This window comes from Eublepharis macularius, chromosome 1 (assembly GCF_028583425.1).
Source record: "Eublepharis macularius isolate TG4126 chromosome 1, MPM_Emac_v1.0, whole genome shotgun sequence".
Lineage (NCBI taxonomy): Eukaryota > Metazoa > Chordata > Lepidosauria > Squamata > Eublepharidae > Eublepharis > Eublepharis macularius.
This window is the reverse complement of record NC_072790.1, coordinates 187,938,253-187,956,189: the sequence shown is the minus strand read 5'-3', so window position 1 is coordinate 187,956,189 and position 17,937 is coordinate 187,938,253. Positions and strand designations below refer to the sequence as shown.

General features: G+C 42.0%; 1 protein-coding gene across 3 annotated transcripts in view; it reads left to right on the top strand.

The window, feature by feature from the left end:
* The window catches only part of SPATA17 (spermatogenesis associated 17), a 188,692-nt gene that overhangs the window by 78,965 nt on the left and 91,790 nt on the right, over positions 1–17,937 (top strand). For 2 of the 3 annotated variants that reach the window (XM_054984789.1, XM_054984773.1), the window contains exon 7: positions 16,584–16,781. The exons of the other annotated variant lie outside the window; for it this stretch is intronic. In XM_054984789.1, coding sequence (XP_054840764.1) covers positions 16,584–16,781 — 198 coding nt within the window. The remainder of the gene's footprint in view (positions 1–16,583; positions 16,782–17,937) is intronic. 3 annotated transcript variants of the gene reach the window in all.

The window sequence follows — 17,937 nt, the reverse complement described above, 5'->3', positions numbered from 1 at the left end:
CCATAAGCAACCACTGGACAACTTGATTCCATATAATTTTTATGACTCACAGGCCTGTCTGCTTGTTACTGTTCAGCAGCACCCCCTTCACAAATTCCAGTGTAGTGTAGTGGTGAGAGTTTCAAAGTAGGATCTGGGAGACCCAGATTCAAATCACCACTCTGCTGTGGAACCTCCCATCACACACCCACACCTATCTCACATGGTTGTTATGAGGATAATATGGAGGCAAGGAGAGTGATGTAAGTTGCTTCGGGTCCCCATTGTGGAGAAAGGCAGTATATAAATAAAGAAAGAAAGATGAAAATGTGGGGCTAATAAAACGTACATTGTTTAGTGTGTTTGAAGGAGAGAAGGATGTAGGGAGAGGTGAACATATGGAGGCTGCCAGGAGAAGGGAAAGAGGAAATAATGTGGGGAAGGAGATGCAGGGAAAAGTGAAGTACCCTCTGCAAGTCCTTGCAGGTTCTCCATCATGCAATTGGGCCAACTCAGCTGGCACAATGCAACTGGACCATAGTGGAGAGACTGCAGGGGACAAGGCAGGTAGGGGGAAAGATGAAGACGGGGAAGACAAAGGTGGGTGGGAAGGAGAGAAGGAGGCAGGAAAAGGAGAAAGTATATTTTATTTATGTCATTTATAGTCCGCCTTTCTCACTGAGACTTAAGGCAGATTACATAGTATGAAATTAGTACAATCACTGCCTTAACTTTTTTCTAGTAATAACGCTGGATCCAGTATAACCCTAGAATCTTAACTGAGTCTGCAAGGGACAGACGAACTCTATTGAAAGTGGGGAGTACAATGTTCTTCAAGATCTCTGCTTTCCCAACAAGCATCACTTCAGTCTTGTTTGGGTTCAATTTCAATTTGTTGTTTTTCAACCATTTCACCACGGCTGTCAGGCAGCAATCTAAGATTTCCACTACATCCTGCGGGGACATGAATAGCGAGATGTAGAGTTAGATGTTATATGCATATTGATGACATCCAACTCCACAGTTGTGAATGAGTTCTCCTAAAGGTTTTACGTTGAGGTTGAATAACGTGGAAGATAAGATTGCACCCTGCGGAACCCCACAAGATAGTTGATCTCCAATAGCCACCCTTTGAGTCCGCTCCAAGAGAAATGATTTAAACCAGTCCAGGGCACATCCTTTGATGCCCACTTCTGTTTCTAAATTCCTCAACAGGATAGCATGGTCTACTGTATCAAAGGCTGCAGACAGATCCAATAGAAGCAGTAAGGAGGCATGGCCTTTGTCTATATATGGGGGACAAAGAACAAGGAAGGGGAAAGGGACATGATGGGGGAGGGGAAATGAGATGCACCCCACAAGTCCTTGCAGGACCCCACTTATTAGAAGATATTAGAACAGATGTTAAAAGGATCAATCTGAAGGACCCCTCAGTGATCCGGGGAAGTCAGCATGGTTTTGTCCCCAACAGATCTTGCCAGACCAACCTGGTTTCCTTCTTTGATCGAGTGACCAGCTTACTGGATCGGGCAAACTGGAAAACTGTGGACTGGACTATAGGACAGTTCAGTGGATAGGGAACTGGTCAATGGCGTTTCATCAGATGGGAGGGAGGTGTCCAGTGGGGTGCTGCAGGGCTCAGTTTTGGGCCCGGTACTTTTCAATATTTTTATCAATGATCTGGATGAAGGAGTGGAAGGGCTGCTCATTAAATTTGCTGATGATACAAAATTGGGAGGCGTAGCAAACATCCAAGAAGATAAAATTAAAATTCAACAAGACCTGAATACTCTGGAGAAGTGGGCAGCTGTGAATAGGATGCAATTCAACAAAGACAAGTGCACAGTATTACATCTGGGCCAGAAAAATGGGAAGCACAAATACTGGATGGGGGATACACTTCTGGGCAGTAGTATATGTGAAAGAGATCTTGGTGTAAGAGTGGACTGTAAACTAAATATGAGCAGTCAGTGTGATGCGGTGGCAAAAAAGGCTAATTCAATCCTGAGTTGTATCAAAGGGGCCATAGCGTCGAAATTGCAGGAGGTTATAGCCTTTCTCTATACTGCCTTGGTCAGGCCACACCTGGAGTATTGTGTGCAGTTCTGGAGGCCTCACTTCAAAAAGGATGTGGACAAAATCGAGAGGGTGCAGAGGAGAGCGACGAGGATGATCAGGGGTCTGGAGACTGAGCCCTACGAGGAAAGGCTGAAGGCCTTGGGAATGTTTAGTTTGGAGAAGAGGAGATTGAGGGGGGACATAATTGCTCTCTTTAAGTATTTGAAAGGCTGTCATTTGGAAGAGGGCAGGGAGCTGTTCCAGTTGGCAGCAGAGGGTAGGACCCGAAACAATGGGCTAAAACTACATGCACAAAGGTACCGGCTGGATATTAGGAAGAACTTTTTCACGGTCAGAGTAGTTCAAAAGTGGAATCAGCTGCCTAGAGAGGTGGTGAGCTCCCCCTCACTGGCAGTTTTCAAGAAGAGGCTGGATGAATATTTGTCAGGGATGCTTTAGGTTGATCCTGCACTGGGCATGGGGTTGGACTAGATGGTCTATATGGCCCCTTCCAACTCTATGATTTATAATATATCTTATTCTGAACATAATTAACAATCCACAAACTGAGGGCATATTCAAATAGGGGAGATTAAAATGTTTTTTTTTAAGCTGAGGAGGGTTTAAAATCTGGAAAAAAATTAAAAGCAAAATCTCACAATGTTCTGGCACAAGATGTCAGCCACAATCTAGCAACCCCCAAGATGCATTGGAAGGGGTGGTGGTGGTTGGAAGACAGCTGGGAGGGAATGAAGGTGATGGCCAGGGTGAGCGGGGGTGTTTGGTATGGAGAGAGAGAGCCCCTGACACAGCTCAAAACACTACCAGTACTCAGCACACCCCAGCATCTCCTACAGGAGAAGAGGCTTGCATCAAGTGGGGGTTGAGTGCTGGTGATGTTTGATAGCAGTCATCACTCTGGAAAAACAGAAACAAGGTTGTGGCTAGGACAAGGAGGTAAAGGCACAGCCTTCTCCTTCCATAGCTGCTGATCCTGCCAGGGAGAAGAAGAGGAGTTGGTTTTATACCCTGCCCTTCGCTACCCCAAGAAGTCTCAGAGTGGCTTATAAACACCTTCCCTTCCTCTCCCCGCAACAGACACCCTGTGAGGTAGGTGGGGCTGAGAGAGCTCTGACTGACCCAAGGTCACACAGCTGGTTTCAAGTGGAGGGTGGGGAATCAAACCCAGTTCTCCAGATTAGAGTCCAGCCACTCTTAACCACTACACCAAACTGGCTCTCTCAGAGAAGGCAGACAAGCAGTGGCATCTGGGAGAAGGAGGAAGCGTTGCTGCTTTTCCCTTCTTTCCTGCATAGGAGAGAAGGTGATCCAAGTGTGGTGCTCCTTTCTATGTCCTTTCCCCCTCATCTGCTGCCCTAGGACCTGCCAGAGAAAGAAGACAGACTAGTGAGGGAAGCCATGAACAGAAGGCAATGGTGGCTTCCTCTCCTTTACAAGTTGTTCACAATCCTATTTTTGAAGTCCTAGCAATTCCAGGATGCTAGTTAAAAATATATAGCATGAAGTTAACTGCCCAATACAGAAAACTTTGTTTGTTTGTTTGTTTGAGAGAGATGAAATTTATGAACTTGATTCATTCCTGAAAAATCTTAAGACTCTGCCTCCCATGTGCCATTCTCAATTACCAAGATTAAAAATTACAAGAAGAAAGTAAAACATATGTTGGCTAGAAATGGCAAAATGCTTCTGGGTTGTACATGGGTTTTCCTGGTGGAAGGCCTGACAAGGAGAGAATTCTAAAGCAAAAGAGTAGGCTGAGATTGTGTCATTCATTTTTTCCTTCTTCCAGTGAGTCAGAGTCATAGCTTTTTTAAAAAGCAGATCTTTCACACCCAACTTGCCATACTCACTACTGGGCTATGATTTAGTAGAAGGGCGGGCTGCACAGAGGTCAGGAAGAAGCTATTAGCAAAGTCTCCCCTTGAGGTTTCTTTGGTCTTATTGAGTTGAAAGTTAGCATACCAGTACTGCAAATAACTCCACGGTAGATTTTTAAATGGTTACTACACATTTCCCTATAGTGTTTGTCACTTCAGAAAATTGTTTCTGAAAATGAAGTCCCAGAAAGCCATCTTTAACAGAGGCCTTTGTGAGTGATACTTATGAAAAACATGAAACATCAGTACAGATAAAAATCTGTCATCTTCTCTGTGTACTAGATGTGCTATTGTGTTTGCTAGTGTTGTCATAGAATTCAAAGGGATCTTAAAGACCATCTTGTCCAACCCCTGCCCAATGCAAGAACAGCCTAAAGCATCCCCAACAAGAATTCCTGTAGCTGCTCCTTGAAGACTTCCAATGAGAGGGAATCCACCTGAGATAGCCAATTCCACTGCTGGATTACTCTTGAGGTGAATAAGTTTTTCCTAATGTCCAGCCAGTACCTTCCCTCCTGTAGTTTAAACCCATTGCTTCAAATCCTACCCTCTGTTGCCAACAAGAACAGCTCCCTTTCCTTCTCTAAGTGACAGCCTTTTAAATACTTAAAGAGAGCAATCATGTCTCCCCTCAATCTCCCATTCTCCAAACAGAACATTCCCAAGTGTATTATCCATGGTTCAAAAGGATTCCAACAAGCAATATTCATGAACAAAAGGATGCAGCTTTATTCAGCAACTATACAGCAGAAATAATAATAACAACCCTCCACCCACCCAGTAACCTTTATAAGGAGTCTCAGCAAGCAGTCCTTCCAAGCAGGGTGCGGGTGTGTGCTTCAAAAGCCAGGCAGTCCTTCCAAGAAGCCAGGTCAGTCAGCAGCTGGGCTAATCTTCTGAAAAGCTGGTGCCTCTCTCTCTCAAAAGTTTTTCACCCTTATCTAGCCACACTTCCCATCAACAGGTGCTTGCAATTTACAGTGCTGTGTAGAGGTTAACTCCCTGCTGCCCTGAGGCTGCTATTCACATGGAGAAGGGCTGTGTGGCTTACCACCTATCTCCTTGTTATTACAATGGTCTTCTGGCATTTTCCACTACACCAAGTTCCTCAGTCTTTCCTCATAGGGCTTCATCTCCAGGCCCCTGATCATCTTGGTTGCTCACCTCTGCACCCATTCCAATTTGTCCACATCCTTTTTGAAGCAAGGCCTCCAGAACTGCACACAATACTCCAGATGGGGCCTGACCAACATGGTATATAGTGGGACAGTAACATCCTGTGTTATGCATTTGTTGATACACCTCAAGATTATGTTCACCTTTTTTGCTGCTGCATCACACTGACTGCTCATATTTAGCTTCTCTTCCACCTGTATCCCAAGATCTTGTTCACACACACTGCTGCCCAGAAGTGTACCCCTAACCCCTCATCTAATATGCAGGCTTTGCATTTTTTTTTTACCCAAGTGAAGAACCTGGCACTTATCCATGTTAAATCACATCTTATTCTAATCTTTCTCAGTGTGTTCAGATCTAATTAAATTCTTATCCCTATCTTAAAAGGTGTTTGCTGTTCCTCCCAGTTTGGTGTCAAAAATTTAATGAGTAATCCCTTCACACCCTCATCCAGATCATTTATAAAAATATTGAAAAGCATTGAGCCCAGAACCAAGCCTTGTGACACTCCACTGGACACCTCCCTCCAATCAGACATGATGCCATTGACAACAACTCATTGAGTGCAGTTATCCAGCCAGTTCCCTATCCATCTAACCATTCTAGAGTCCACCAGTTTACCCATCAGAACATCATGAGGAACCGTGTCAAAGGCTTTCTTGAAATCCCGATGAACTACATCGACAGCATTCCTGAGATCCAGTAAGCCTGTCACTTGATCATAGGAGACAAGGTTGGTCTGGCAGGATTTGTTGGGGACAAATCCTTGCTGACTTCCCCATATCACCATGTTGTCCATCAGATGCTTGCAGATAAGTGCCTCTAATATCTGTTCCAGTATCTTCCCTGGGACAGAGGTCAGGCTGACTGGCCTGTAATTCCCAGGATTGTCCTTTTTCTCTTTCTTGAAGATTGGGGTGACATTTGCCCTCCTCTAGTCTTCTGGTGCATCCCCTGTCCTCCAAGAGGCCTGGAAGATGATCAACAATAGGTCTGCAAGCTCTTTTGAAAGTTCTTTAAACAGTTTTGGGTGTACCCCATCTGGCCCAGGGGATTTGTAAACAGTGTAGCAAGGTGCTTCTCAACAGCTTTTCTGTCCATGTCAACCAGCAGCACCAAAGCCATGCTTTGTCCAATACCGTCTCTAGGTGAGCCTATTCTCTCTTTCAGGGAGAAAACTGAGGCAGAGTAGGAACTGAGTCTTTCTGCCTTCTCTCTCTGTCCTCTATTGGAGTTTCTCTGTTTTCACCCAATAATTGGGGTATTACTCCCTTCACCTTCCATTTGCTCCTTGCCTATCTGAAGAACATCTCTTTGTTGTGGCAAGCCACCCTGGCCAGTCTCAGCTCATTCTGAGCTTTGGCCTCTCTGATAGCTGCCCTACAGTGCCTAGCTATCCCTAGGTAGTCTTCATTGACTGCATTTCCTTCCCTCTATTGCTTGAACATTTCTTTTTTTTTCCTCCTGAAGTTATCACAGAGCTCTCTGTTCATCCACATTGGCTTCTTAGATCCTCTAGCACATTTCCGTCTTGCTGGGATGGTGATAGCTTGAGCCCGAAAGAGCTCTTGTTTTAGGAGAGCCCACCCTTCACTCGGTACTTTCCCTTCCAGCATTCTTCTCCATGGAATAACTCTCAGTTTGCCTTACTAAAATCTAATCTGTGCATTTGGCTAAAAACTTCCTTAGTACATCACAGCAAAAGGAATTCTAGAGGGACATGATCACTTTTCCCCTTAGGTTCCCACCACCTTTACTCTGCCAACCAACTCTTTCTTGTTGGTTAATATCAAGTCCAGTATGGCCAAACCCCTCACTTCTTCCACCATTTAAGAAAGTAAGTTGTCAGCTAGGCAGGTCAAGAAGTTGCATGACCCTGGGCAGGTAGCAGTCAGTCTCCCAGCATGCATCAGGGAAGTTAAGTCTCCCATAAGTATAAGGTCATGTTTCTTGTATACTCTATTAAGCTGCTCACAGAGGGCAGAATCCACCTCATCTCCTTGGTCAGGTGGTCTGTAGCAGACCCCAGCCACAATACTGCTCATCTTGCCCTCTCTTATCTTCATCTAAACACTTCCCACTGGGCTGTCACTTTCCTTCTCTAGTATATCCTGACAATCAAGCCCTTTCCTCAAATACAGTGCCACTCTACCTCCTCTATAACTCTTCTAGTTCTTTTTGAGTAACTCATACCCATCCACTACTGTATTCCAGTTGTGTAAATCATCCTACAAAGTCTCTATAAAGCCTATTAAGTCATATCTTTCCATTTGCATTAGTTGATCAAGTTCCGCCTTCTTATTGTTCAAGCTTTGGGCATTGGTATATAGGCACTAGAAGCCTTGCAACATTCCTCCTCTTTTACCTGGCCTTTCCAGGTAAGCCTCTGCTACTTGCTCCTCTTCTTCCGTGAAGTTCCTATGCCAGTTGTCTCCATTCCCCTGTGATGTCAGTTTAAAGCCCTCCCAAGGAATCTTCCAGGCTTCTTCCAAACTCATTCTTCCCTGTCCTTGACAAGTAGAATCTATCACATACAAGCTGGCCATCTTTGTGTTTGTGTGTGTGTTTTTGTGTAAACTATAAATGGTATATAGAAAGAAAGATGAAAAGAACCCTTTGGTTTTTCAGAAATCAGTTTACGCACTAGACAAATTTATAATTGAGTACCATGATGATAATTCAAATATGCATTTTTCCTGGCATTTAAAAGTAACACACTTTGTTACTGAGTGAATAATGTGATTTGAAGATTGAGTGGTTTGGAAATAAAAGAACAAGTTATTGGGAATGGCCCTAGAATTGGCAACTTACATTCTCTAACTATTCCCTCCTATTTGTAGGAATGGGGGAGGGGAGCAGCAGAATAGTGTGAGGAATTTGGATTGTGCTTTGCTACCATATGGCTGGTATCAAAGGAAAATCCTATAGATAGACCAGTTCAGTTGAGTTCAGATAGGAACTCTATATATGTTCACATAAAACTATGTAGTCCAATGCAGGGGTTCTAACTGGCACCATGCCAGTGCTACAAATATATAGACTGTGTGAAGATGCTTTCAAAGTAAATACGAATTAAAGTGGTGGATCAATTTGAATATGTCTGTAGTCTCATTTTCTAAAGGGACAAAACACTTTATTTAACTATTGAACAGCAGTTTTGGATGACGGTATAGAGATAATGGTATGAACGTTTGAGCAAATAACACTGAAGAGAGGAAAGAACTTGGAAGTTAACATATAGAAAGAACTGAAAGCTAGAATTATGGATGTAGAAACTAAGAAGAAAAAGACTTACTGAGGATCATCATGGCTTCTACAAAGAGAAGGCCTACCTATCAACTTTTTAGAATTCTATGAAAATGTTAGCAAATTGCACATAGAGTTAGTCCAGTAAATGCTTATACGTGATCTTTCAAATGGTTTTGACAAAGTACTTCACTAAGAATTCCTAACTTAGAAGTGATAGGATAAGGTGCTAGATTATTTTATAGATCAGTAACTGGTTAAAGAACAGGAAACAGAGTGTAGGAATATAGTTTTCACAATGCAAGAATGTAAATAAAATGACCTATATTGGGACTGAGGCTATTTAATTTCTTCATAAATGATTCAGATTCAGGTGGATAAGTTCACAGATAACATCAAATTAGTTAGGATAGTGGAAACCACCTATTTTATGAATATTCCCATAAAGTATTGGCCAAATTATACAAATGAAAAACCATACAGCAGATGGGAATCAATATAAGTATATTAAAGTGTTGCAGATTAGGACAACAATAATCATAATTCTATATACCAGATTTCTGACTTTCCTGTGAGTTCATAGTGGATAGTGCAACGAAAATCAAATAAGAAAAATTCTGGTTAGCAAGTATTAGGAAAGGGATTAAAAATAAACCTGTCAGTATCATAATGCATTTATATAAATCGGTCATGGAGGCATGTTTGAAATACTGCATCTAGTTCTGGTCAATCTATCTCAAAAATGATATTCTAGAACTGGAAATACCGTACAAAAGTGCACCTAGAATGATTAAGATACTGGATCACTTTTCCTATAACAAAAAGTATTCTTACTTTACAATTAGCTGATAATCTCATTTCCCCCTGCATATTGGAGTGTGTTACTGTCTATAGCTAAATAAAAGCCTTACTTAACTTTTGACACTAAGAGTTGGGGTTTTCCTGTGGGGCATGCAAATAAAAATGCATTAGAACTAATTGGGGAGCACTCCATCCTTTCATTCCCAAGAGGTTAATACATTATGAAGATCTGGATTCTGTTTCTAAGTTTCCTTGGGAACCATAATTCATGAACAGAGAGAACAATGTAAACATTTACTAACACTTTATTTCTGCTTCCAGACAATTCTGATGCTTCTTTTTGTAAGTTCTCATATTCAGATTCTTAGTAATTAAGAAGATATTGCAAACAAAATGTAAAGAATGTATCAGTGCTAATATGACTTAGATAGGTCTGGAGAGCTGCTCCTTGAATCAAAGCATCTTTTTATTTTGTGTGTGCTGATTTGTTGATTTGTGTGTGTTGATTTGTTGCTATCTGCAGTTGCTTTGGTCCCCTGAGGTACTGCCTGTACAGAAAAAAGGCTTCTGTGCCCGTCTTTTGCATATGTACTGCTATATCAAGAAACTCATGGAAACAGGTTTCCATGTGTGCATTCTCTGCTGTGTGAGCACAAAAAAAAGGTACTGGGCTTATGCTTCCTGGTACTACATTCAGCTCTTGAGGTACATTGGGCTTCCTGAAAATAGATCTGAAAGAGTGTAAGCAATATTGAACAGATGAGTTTGTACTATCAGCTCAGTTATATATTTAAATATTTATATCCTCAAGCACCCTGAGTTAGGAGCTTTTTCCATGTGGGGAGTCCCATCCTTCCCCAGTCTCAGAAACCACAACATAGATACATGTAGTCGATGAAGTTCAGTTTTAGTAGAATAAGATAGCTTTTTAAAGCAAGTTTACTCAGCAACTTACACAGGATTATTCAGTGGGGCTTACTTCCAGAAAAATGTTCTTGTGGTAGTTCACAGGCCTAAGGGACAAACTAGAGCAAGGAAGCTGACTTTCATTAATAGTGCCTGAATTCTTCGTACTTATCAGTCTCCAGCTCCTTTCCTGGTTGGAGGGGGGAATATGTGAAACAGTTTTGGTTGCAATCTCTGGGTCCTGCATACTTATTTCTGGGATAGACTCTGAGGTAACTACCGCAGCAGTGTGTCCCTCCCTGCTGGAGCAACCTATGGTCCTCTGTTTCCCTTTGCCAGGAATGTCTTTGTAGTTGCCCCTGAAAGAGGAATGTGAATCCTCCAGGCATCCTATCAGAGCCAGTGAATTGTTTCTTCCCTCACCTTAAATGCAGAGGCTGTACCTGCTTAATGTCACTTTCTAGTTCTAATTAGCTATTTACTCCCAACAGGGCTTTACTGACTAAACTAGTGTTTTCAAGAAGCAAGCTTCCTAGTGAACATTGTGAGATTGTTTTATTCCACCCTCATCTTCACAGCCGAAGTCCTAACTACACACTACATTTGTCCATCCCTGGGTCCATCCCTGCATTGGGTTGACAGATACGGGCAGGTTGGGGTGCAGTATTTTCCCAGCTTTTCCTATTCAGTCCAAGGTGTCTTAAAAACATGACCAAAAGGACAACACATATACGTGAAAAATAATATGAAGAATTATAATATAGGTTCCAAATAAATCACAAAACTGTACACATTTTTACCCATAAGAGAAAAGTCAGTTCCATGTCTTAACTTAGGACTTGCGAGCCCCATGGAAAGTCATCAGTACTAGTTCTGGACTTACTGCTGAAGATCGTTCCACAAGAGAGGGATAGTCATTAAAAAAAATTTGGGGTCAGCTGAGATAGAACAAGCTGCTGCAGGGATGTTCCATGGCAGATAAGAGGATTATGTCAAGAGACAAGTAATATGGAAAGCATTCTCTGAAAGAAGAGAGTTTGCAAACCAATAAACCACTTGAACACATGAAGCTGCCTTATAGTGATTCAGATCATTGGTTGCTGAAGCTCGGTATTGTCTATTCAACCTGGCAACAGCTGAGGTAGAGGTCTCTCTGTACCTCATCCTTTTAACTGGCATGGATGGGGATTGAACCTGGGACTTTCTTTATGCCAACCCAATGCTTTACCACTGAACCCATTTTAAACACACAGCCTCCCCTCAAAACCATGATGACGGTGAGCTGCAAGTGGTTTGTGTGATATATTTTGTCTATTTCAGTTGTTTCAATGTTTTCTTAATTACATGTAATAATTTTATCAACTGATGTGTTGGATGCAGTGGAAGAGTTCGAGATGGAACAGATCCCTATCTTCCCCTTCCCCAAGCTGTCTGCCTTTTCACACAAAAGTGTTCCCTGAAGATTGGGTGAGGCGCACAAGTTAAATGCACAACATGTGAAGTAAGATCACCTTCCTCTCCCTCCTCCACTCAAGTTGTGAGCAGAGGAAAGAAAGAGGTGATTTTACTTGATTCCTCCTCATTGCTGCAGCATTCAAACCTGTGTTAAATTTGCTTGCATGACTCCCAATCCTTAAAGATGAATTTTGGAACAAATGACAGACTGCTTGGGGAAGCAGAAAGATCATCATTGTGGTCACAGTGCTGTCCCACGTGGATACTGCGCCTGGACAGACCTGCCATGGGAGAAAGTTCTGGAGCTCTGAAGAGTCCTTTGGTATCCCCCCCTCCCCTCCATGTTCCAGTTTTTCTGCCTTTTTCAGCATGCTGAGGGGAACAGAGTAGAAGTCTGTTTGGAGCTCTCTTCCATTACTTACCTCAGTGCTTCCTTGAGTCTTCTTCATATGCCAGAGGGACTCTTCTTCTTGATATTCTTCCTGAAAAAGAAAAAAAAAGAAGGAAAAGAGATAAGTCAGAGAAAGATGAAGTGATTGTTTCTTTCTCTTCACAGCATTTTCACTAGTCTTGTCTCCCACCTTAGATGTTTATAGAGCCATTCTGTTTTATTTAGACAGGATGAAGGAATTTAGAAAGGATGTCAATCTATCTGCAATGGGCTTGGACTGGAGTAACTCTGTTTAGTTAGGATTGCACTGTTAGTGTCTCTTTACTGTCCTTATCCAGATGGATCATCTCCACTATCAGACTCTGTTATAAGTTATCACATGTAGACTGTCCAATTAAGATTTGAGCACACTCCATGAGATCTCAAGCAATGTCAGCTGCCTTGCAAGTGGGGGGTCTCCATTTTTATTTTCCACGGTCAATGACCAGCAATTTACAAAAACACCAATAAAAGATACCACAGAAGAAAATAAAACATCAATAAAACCATTCACAATACCTGGGTAAAATCATTCATGATACAATAGTATAAACTTTAAAATTCTCAGTGGTACAATAAAATCATTCACTTAGACACTAAGGATTTCCTGATCCTTGAAGCAATCCAACCAAATCTGGCCACCTGAAATGTGATCTTAGGATGTCTATCTGAAAAGAAACCCCTCAGAGTGCATATCCTTTGGCTACGGGTAAGGGGCAAAGTTGAAAAAAGAGGAAGAGATTTGCGAAGATTGTTATACACCTTGCAATCAAATATAATGTGTTCTAATGATTCTATCCCTTCCTCACAGCAGGGACAAATCCTTTCCTCATAAGGGATTTTTTTAAACTTCCCTTCGAGGACAGCCGAGGGAAAAACATCCAGTCGCATTAGTGTGAAAATTCGTCTGTACTCCTGATTTGATAGGTTGAGGAGATAAGGCATAGGTGTTACCCTATTGGGGGGCTCCAAAAGATCTCACCATTTCTCTATTCTGATTATATCATGTTGCCTTGCAATATCTAATATCCTTTGTTTTACTATATCTTTAGCTTTTTCGTAACCCATAGAGCACAGGTATTGTTTAGAAAGACCGTATGAAAGTAACTTCTTATCCAGCGCCCTGAGCCATGGGGGGGGTAAAGGGATCCAATATTATTAGACTTGTGAGCCCTTTGGGACATTTTAGCCAGTACAGGGTTACTGCAATCCACAACCTTGCCTCTACTGTAATCATGCCAGTTTCAATTCTGATAAGTGCATTTGGGACACCATGGGGCACTTGTAAGATTGTTCTCAGGAATTTAGATTGAACTGTGTCCAGCTTCTTTAAATTTGAGGTGACATTTATTGGAGCTCCATAGGTAAGCTGAGAGAGGGATTTAGCCTTGAATAGTCTGAGGGCCGCAGTCAGGTATTTACCTCCTTTATACCAGTAGAATTTTTGAATTGCCCCTGAGCTTCTTTTGGCATCTAAGATGACAGAATTTATATTAGCCGTTCTTTGGCTATTAGCCTGGAAAAAGACACCTAAGTACTTGAAATATGAAACTTGTTCGATAGGAATGGAATTTAAAGACCAGTGATAAATTTTGGGGGTCTTGTTTTTTGCAAAGGTCATAACTTTTGTTTTGGAATAGTTGACCTCTAAGTTGTTTTGTTGACAGTACTGGGCAAAAGAGCCCATAGCTCTCCTAAGACCAACTGGAGTCCTTGAGAGCAGAACAGCATCGTCAGCATAAAGAAGCACCCCTATGTGTTTGTCACCTAACCTAGGGGGGTGGAACTCAGGTCTATTTATGTGTGTAACCAAATCATTGATGTAAAAATTGAAAAGGAGGGGAGCAAGAAGGCATCCTTGTTTGACCCCCCCTGTTGGTTCTGATGGAGTCTGTAAGGTGACCTTCGGAGGTGCACTTGACCCTTATGGATGTATGATTGTACAGAGCCTGAATTAGAAACAGTAAACGTTTGTCAATGCTTGTGGACCTTAGTTTATCCCATAATATAGCTCTTGAAACTGAATCAAAAGCTGATTTCAGGTCCAGAAAGGCAGCAAAGAGTGACACACTTGAGTTGGAAGAGTATTTTGCAATCAGATGGTCTAGCAACATACACTGATCGAAGGTGGAGCGACCCTCCCTGAAACAAGCCTGTTCTTCTGCTAAATAAGATTCGTCTTCCAGCTAGTCTCTAAATTTCCATAAAAGATGTCTTGCATAGAGTTCGCTAACTATAATAAGCAAACTGATTGGCCTATAGTTATTCGGGTTATCTTTGTTACCTTTTTTGTACAAAGGGATTATGATAGCAACCCCCCAGTCCTTAGGGATTTTCCCAGATTGATCAATTTGAGTGAATAGTGAGGCCAAGACAGGAGCCCACCATACTGCATTTTGTTTTATCAGCTCCGGAGGGATTAGATCTATGCCAGGGGCCTTCCCGGACTTCAAAGTACGGATAAGCTGTAGCACCTCCTTGGGCTTCACTGGAGGCCAAGATAGTAGGCTATTCAAATCATCAGAAATAGATTTTTTGGTAATTGTGTCCCCATATAGGCTTTTATAGTAGTTCTCCCAAGTGCCAGGTAAGATGGAGTTATTTATTATAGTTGGAGGACTGCCTGGAAGATCTGAAACCAGTCTCCAAAATAAGGCTGAGTTCTTCTCCTTTACTGCCTTTCTGAGTTCTTCCCAGGCTGACTGGATCGCTTCCTGTTTCTTCCTCCTAATAAGGGACTTGTACTGGGCTTTTTGCCATTTCAGAGCCAGCAGGGATACTGCCTCTGAATTGGCACTATATCTGGCGTAGTTCATATTGAGGGATTTCTTTGCATTTATGCACTCTTTATCAAACCAAGATCTATGGCTGTCTGGTCCAGATCCTGGGGGCCCAGCTCTGGAAGATTGCAAAACCCTTTGGAGCTCCTCCAGGATCAGTTCGTATTCTCCAAGGCAGGAATCTATATTATCTGCTGCCACTAGGCTGTAAGAAATGGCTTTTGTTGCCTCTGATTGCAGGGTTTTGGCCAGAGTTTTTTCCAATAAGGGTTTCCATCTGGGCCGACAATATTTGACACTTTCTATAATGCCAACATAGGGGTCAGTGGGTCTAGCCACACAGAAATCAGCCTTTTGCACGTCTATTTTCAGCACAAGGGGGAGATGATCGCTGTCACAGAATGGAGCCACCTCAAAAGACTCTGTGTATTGGACCATATCTTCAGACACCATAATATAGTCGACAGTGCTCATCCTAACGCCTGACCAGTATGTGAACTCAGCGGGGTAGTCATTTGGGAGGGCCCCATTCAGTACAAAGAGATTTGTTCTGCTTATTATTTAACTTAGCAGTTGACCTGCAAAATTAACTTTAAGTCCTTTGAGAGCCTTTTTAAAAGTAGAGCTGTACCATTAACTTTAGGTGGGCCGTAACTGCTCTCATTATATGAGCTATGATGCTCAGAACCGATCCGAGCATTGAAATCACCTCCCACAATAACGTGAGCTGCAGGATAAGTCGATATTAAATGCTGTAAATAAGATTCAAACCCAAGCAGAATTGCCTGGGTTTGCTCTTTTGTTCTAGCAGGGGGCGAGTAGACATTAACAATTAGCAAGTACATATCCTGAAACTGAAGTAGCAGAGCCATCACAAACTGCTCATAATGTGGGAGCTCCACTATCGTTGTTTTCAATGAGGTGGAGATTAAAATGCAGAGCCCACCTTTGGCTCTCCCATGTGGGAGAGCCTCAGCTGGTAAAACAAATGGTTTATAGCCATTCAGTGAGAGCTCCTCCGTACACCAAGTTTCCTGCCCAAAGAATATATCAGATTTGCGAATAAAATCAATTGCACTGCCCCCCCTCATTCTACACCGCCACCCCCTTAGATTCCATGAGAATAATAAGAGGCCTTGCCTATTGGTAGGCAAACCCTGTACCTTGTAAAGGGCTTTTTATCTACCTGGCTACTAATGGGTGTGCCCTGTACATTGTAGGGGACTGGATAATTTAGTCATGCTACTGGCAATAATGTGTCCAAAACTGGGGGTCTCCATCAATTCCATCTGTCAAACTGCCACCTGGTCATCTGCTTCTACCGTCATTTCTCATTATGCCATTGATATTAACTCTGCAAAAGAAACAACAATGGGTAAAGCAGTACTCCAGAGTCTTTTGTTGAGAGCCTCATACCCACCATCCTTTGGGGTGTTATGTTCATTGATTGGTCTCCAGTGCAGTCACATATCCCTCCCTCCTGCCCTACTATGAGTTGTCCTTCTTTTGAGCATTAAAGCACATTCTTTACAAAAAATATCTAGCAGTGGCAGAGAGAACTGCAGGAAGGCACTCCCCATCCCCTCAGCAATTCCCAAAAGGTAGGAAAACTGGCATATGGAGGGGAGGGAGAGCACCCAATGCACTCTTCAGAGCTCTAGAACTTTCTCCCATGGTAGGCCTAACAGGCATAGTGCTCGTAAGTAACTGCACTAGTGACCACTTGAACATTAGTTACAGGTAAGTGCAACTATGTTTTGCATTCTGTAAGTCCCTTCTTTGAATGGATCTACTGGATCAAACCTACCATCTAAAAGTATAGTTTGGAATGATAAAATAGTGTCATGTGTTCAGATTGCAGGTATATATAACTCACCATACTTAAAATCACCTGATCCAATGGAATTGCAGTTAAGGAAAGCTAAACCACTGGGTCATAAAGCTAAACCAAGACAGAAGGATGTTGTGGATCCCTGCCAGCTTCCTCGTACAGATTCTTTCAGTTCTCAGCCAGTACCACTACTTCCTCCTATTGGAAGGCAAAAACCTCAGGTAATGTGTATAAATTGTTTTTAGGTAGTCATTCTGTACAAGCCCACTGATTTCAGTGTTGTTATTTTCTTATGATAAAGATTCATTGTTTATTGATTTTGTTGTTTATGCTTTTAAGAGAAACAGTAAATATGATATAAATGAGAATATAAAATACAAAATGTGAGTCATACGATGTACATAATTGTTTATAAGATATCATTGCTTTCCTATTCAACATCTCTTTAAAGTATGGATCTAGTTTAATCAATTTTAATAAAAATATAGCAATGTGTAGCAGTCAATAAAATATAGCAATTGATAAGAGACATATTTGGGATTGTTTTGGGCAGGTATGATTAATGGAAGGAGACACAGTTCCAGAGAGACTTATACATGCTTAATGGTGTGCTAGCTCACATCCGCATTCAGTGTATCACATGGGATCTAATGTTCACATGGAACTCCGCATTTATGGAAAACCCTGTGTGTAAACCCTTACAGCTGGGAATATTATAGCCAGGACCTATGGGGAAGGGGAAGGAGAGAAGTGAACTGGAACTACAAATGGGAGAGAGGAACCAAAGCCAATGTAACGGGACTGGGTAGCTGGAGAGAGCAGACAGCAGGGAGTGGAACAGAGTTGGCGGTCGGAAGCCGGAGCCAGCAGAAGGGATAAGCCAGAACTGCTGCCAATGGGATTTCTCTTTCCTTGTTAGTCTTCATGGGTCCCTTTCTTGTTCATTCCTAAAGCCACAAAGAATACATCTTTTCTAAGCCTCTATATTGTATAAGGATTGTGTGAGTATTTTAAAATACTCAGAAAAATGTTTCTGAATCTACTTCAGGCTGCAAACCTGAACTCATTAAATCTGGTCATATTGTTTGGTGGGTAACTAAAATCAATTAGACTACTCCTCAGAGGAAGTGTAACATCCTGATTGCAGTCTTCTGCTTTCAGAGTTCAGTTTCTTACTTAGTGGGTTAATCTGATAACTTTTCTCATTTAGATTATTTTGCAGCTTTTTTAAAAAGTTTAAGCACAGACAAAAACCTTATACCAGAACACCTTTCAGAACATAGCAAAAGACTTCTGTTTATTTCCTGTGCCTTGAAGAGGGAATTTACTGTATAATACTTTAATCCTTTCAGTGCCCTGGGATGTACACCATGGAGT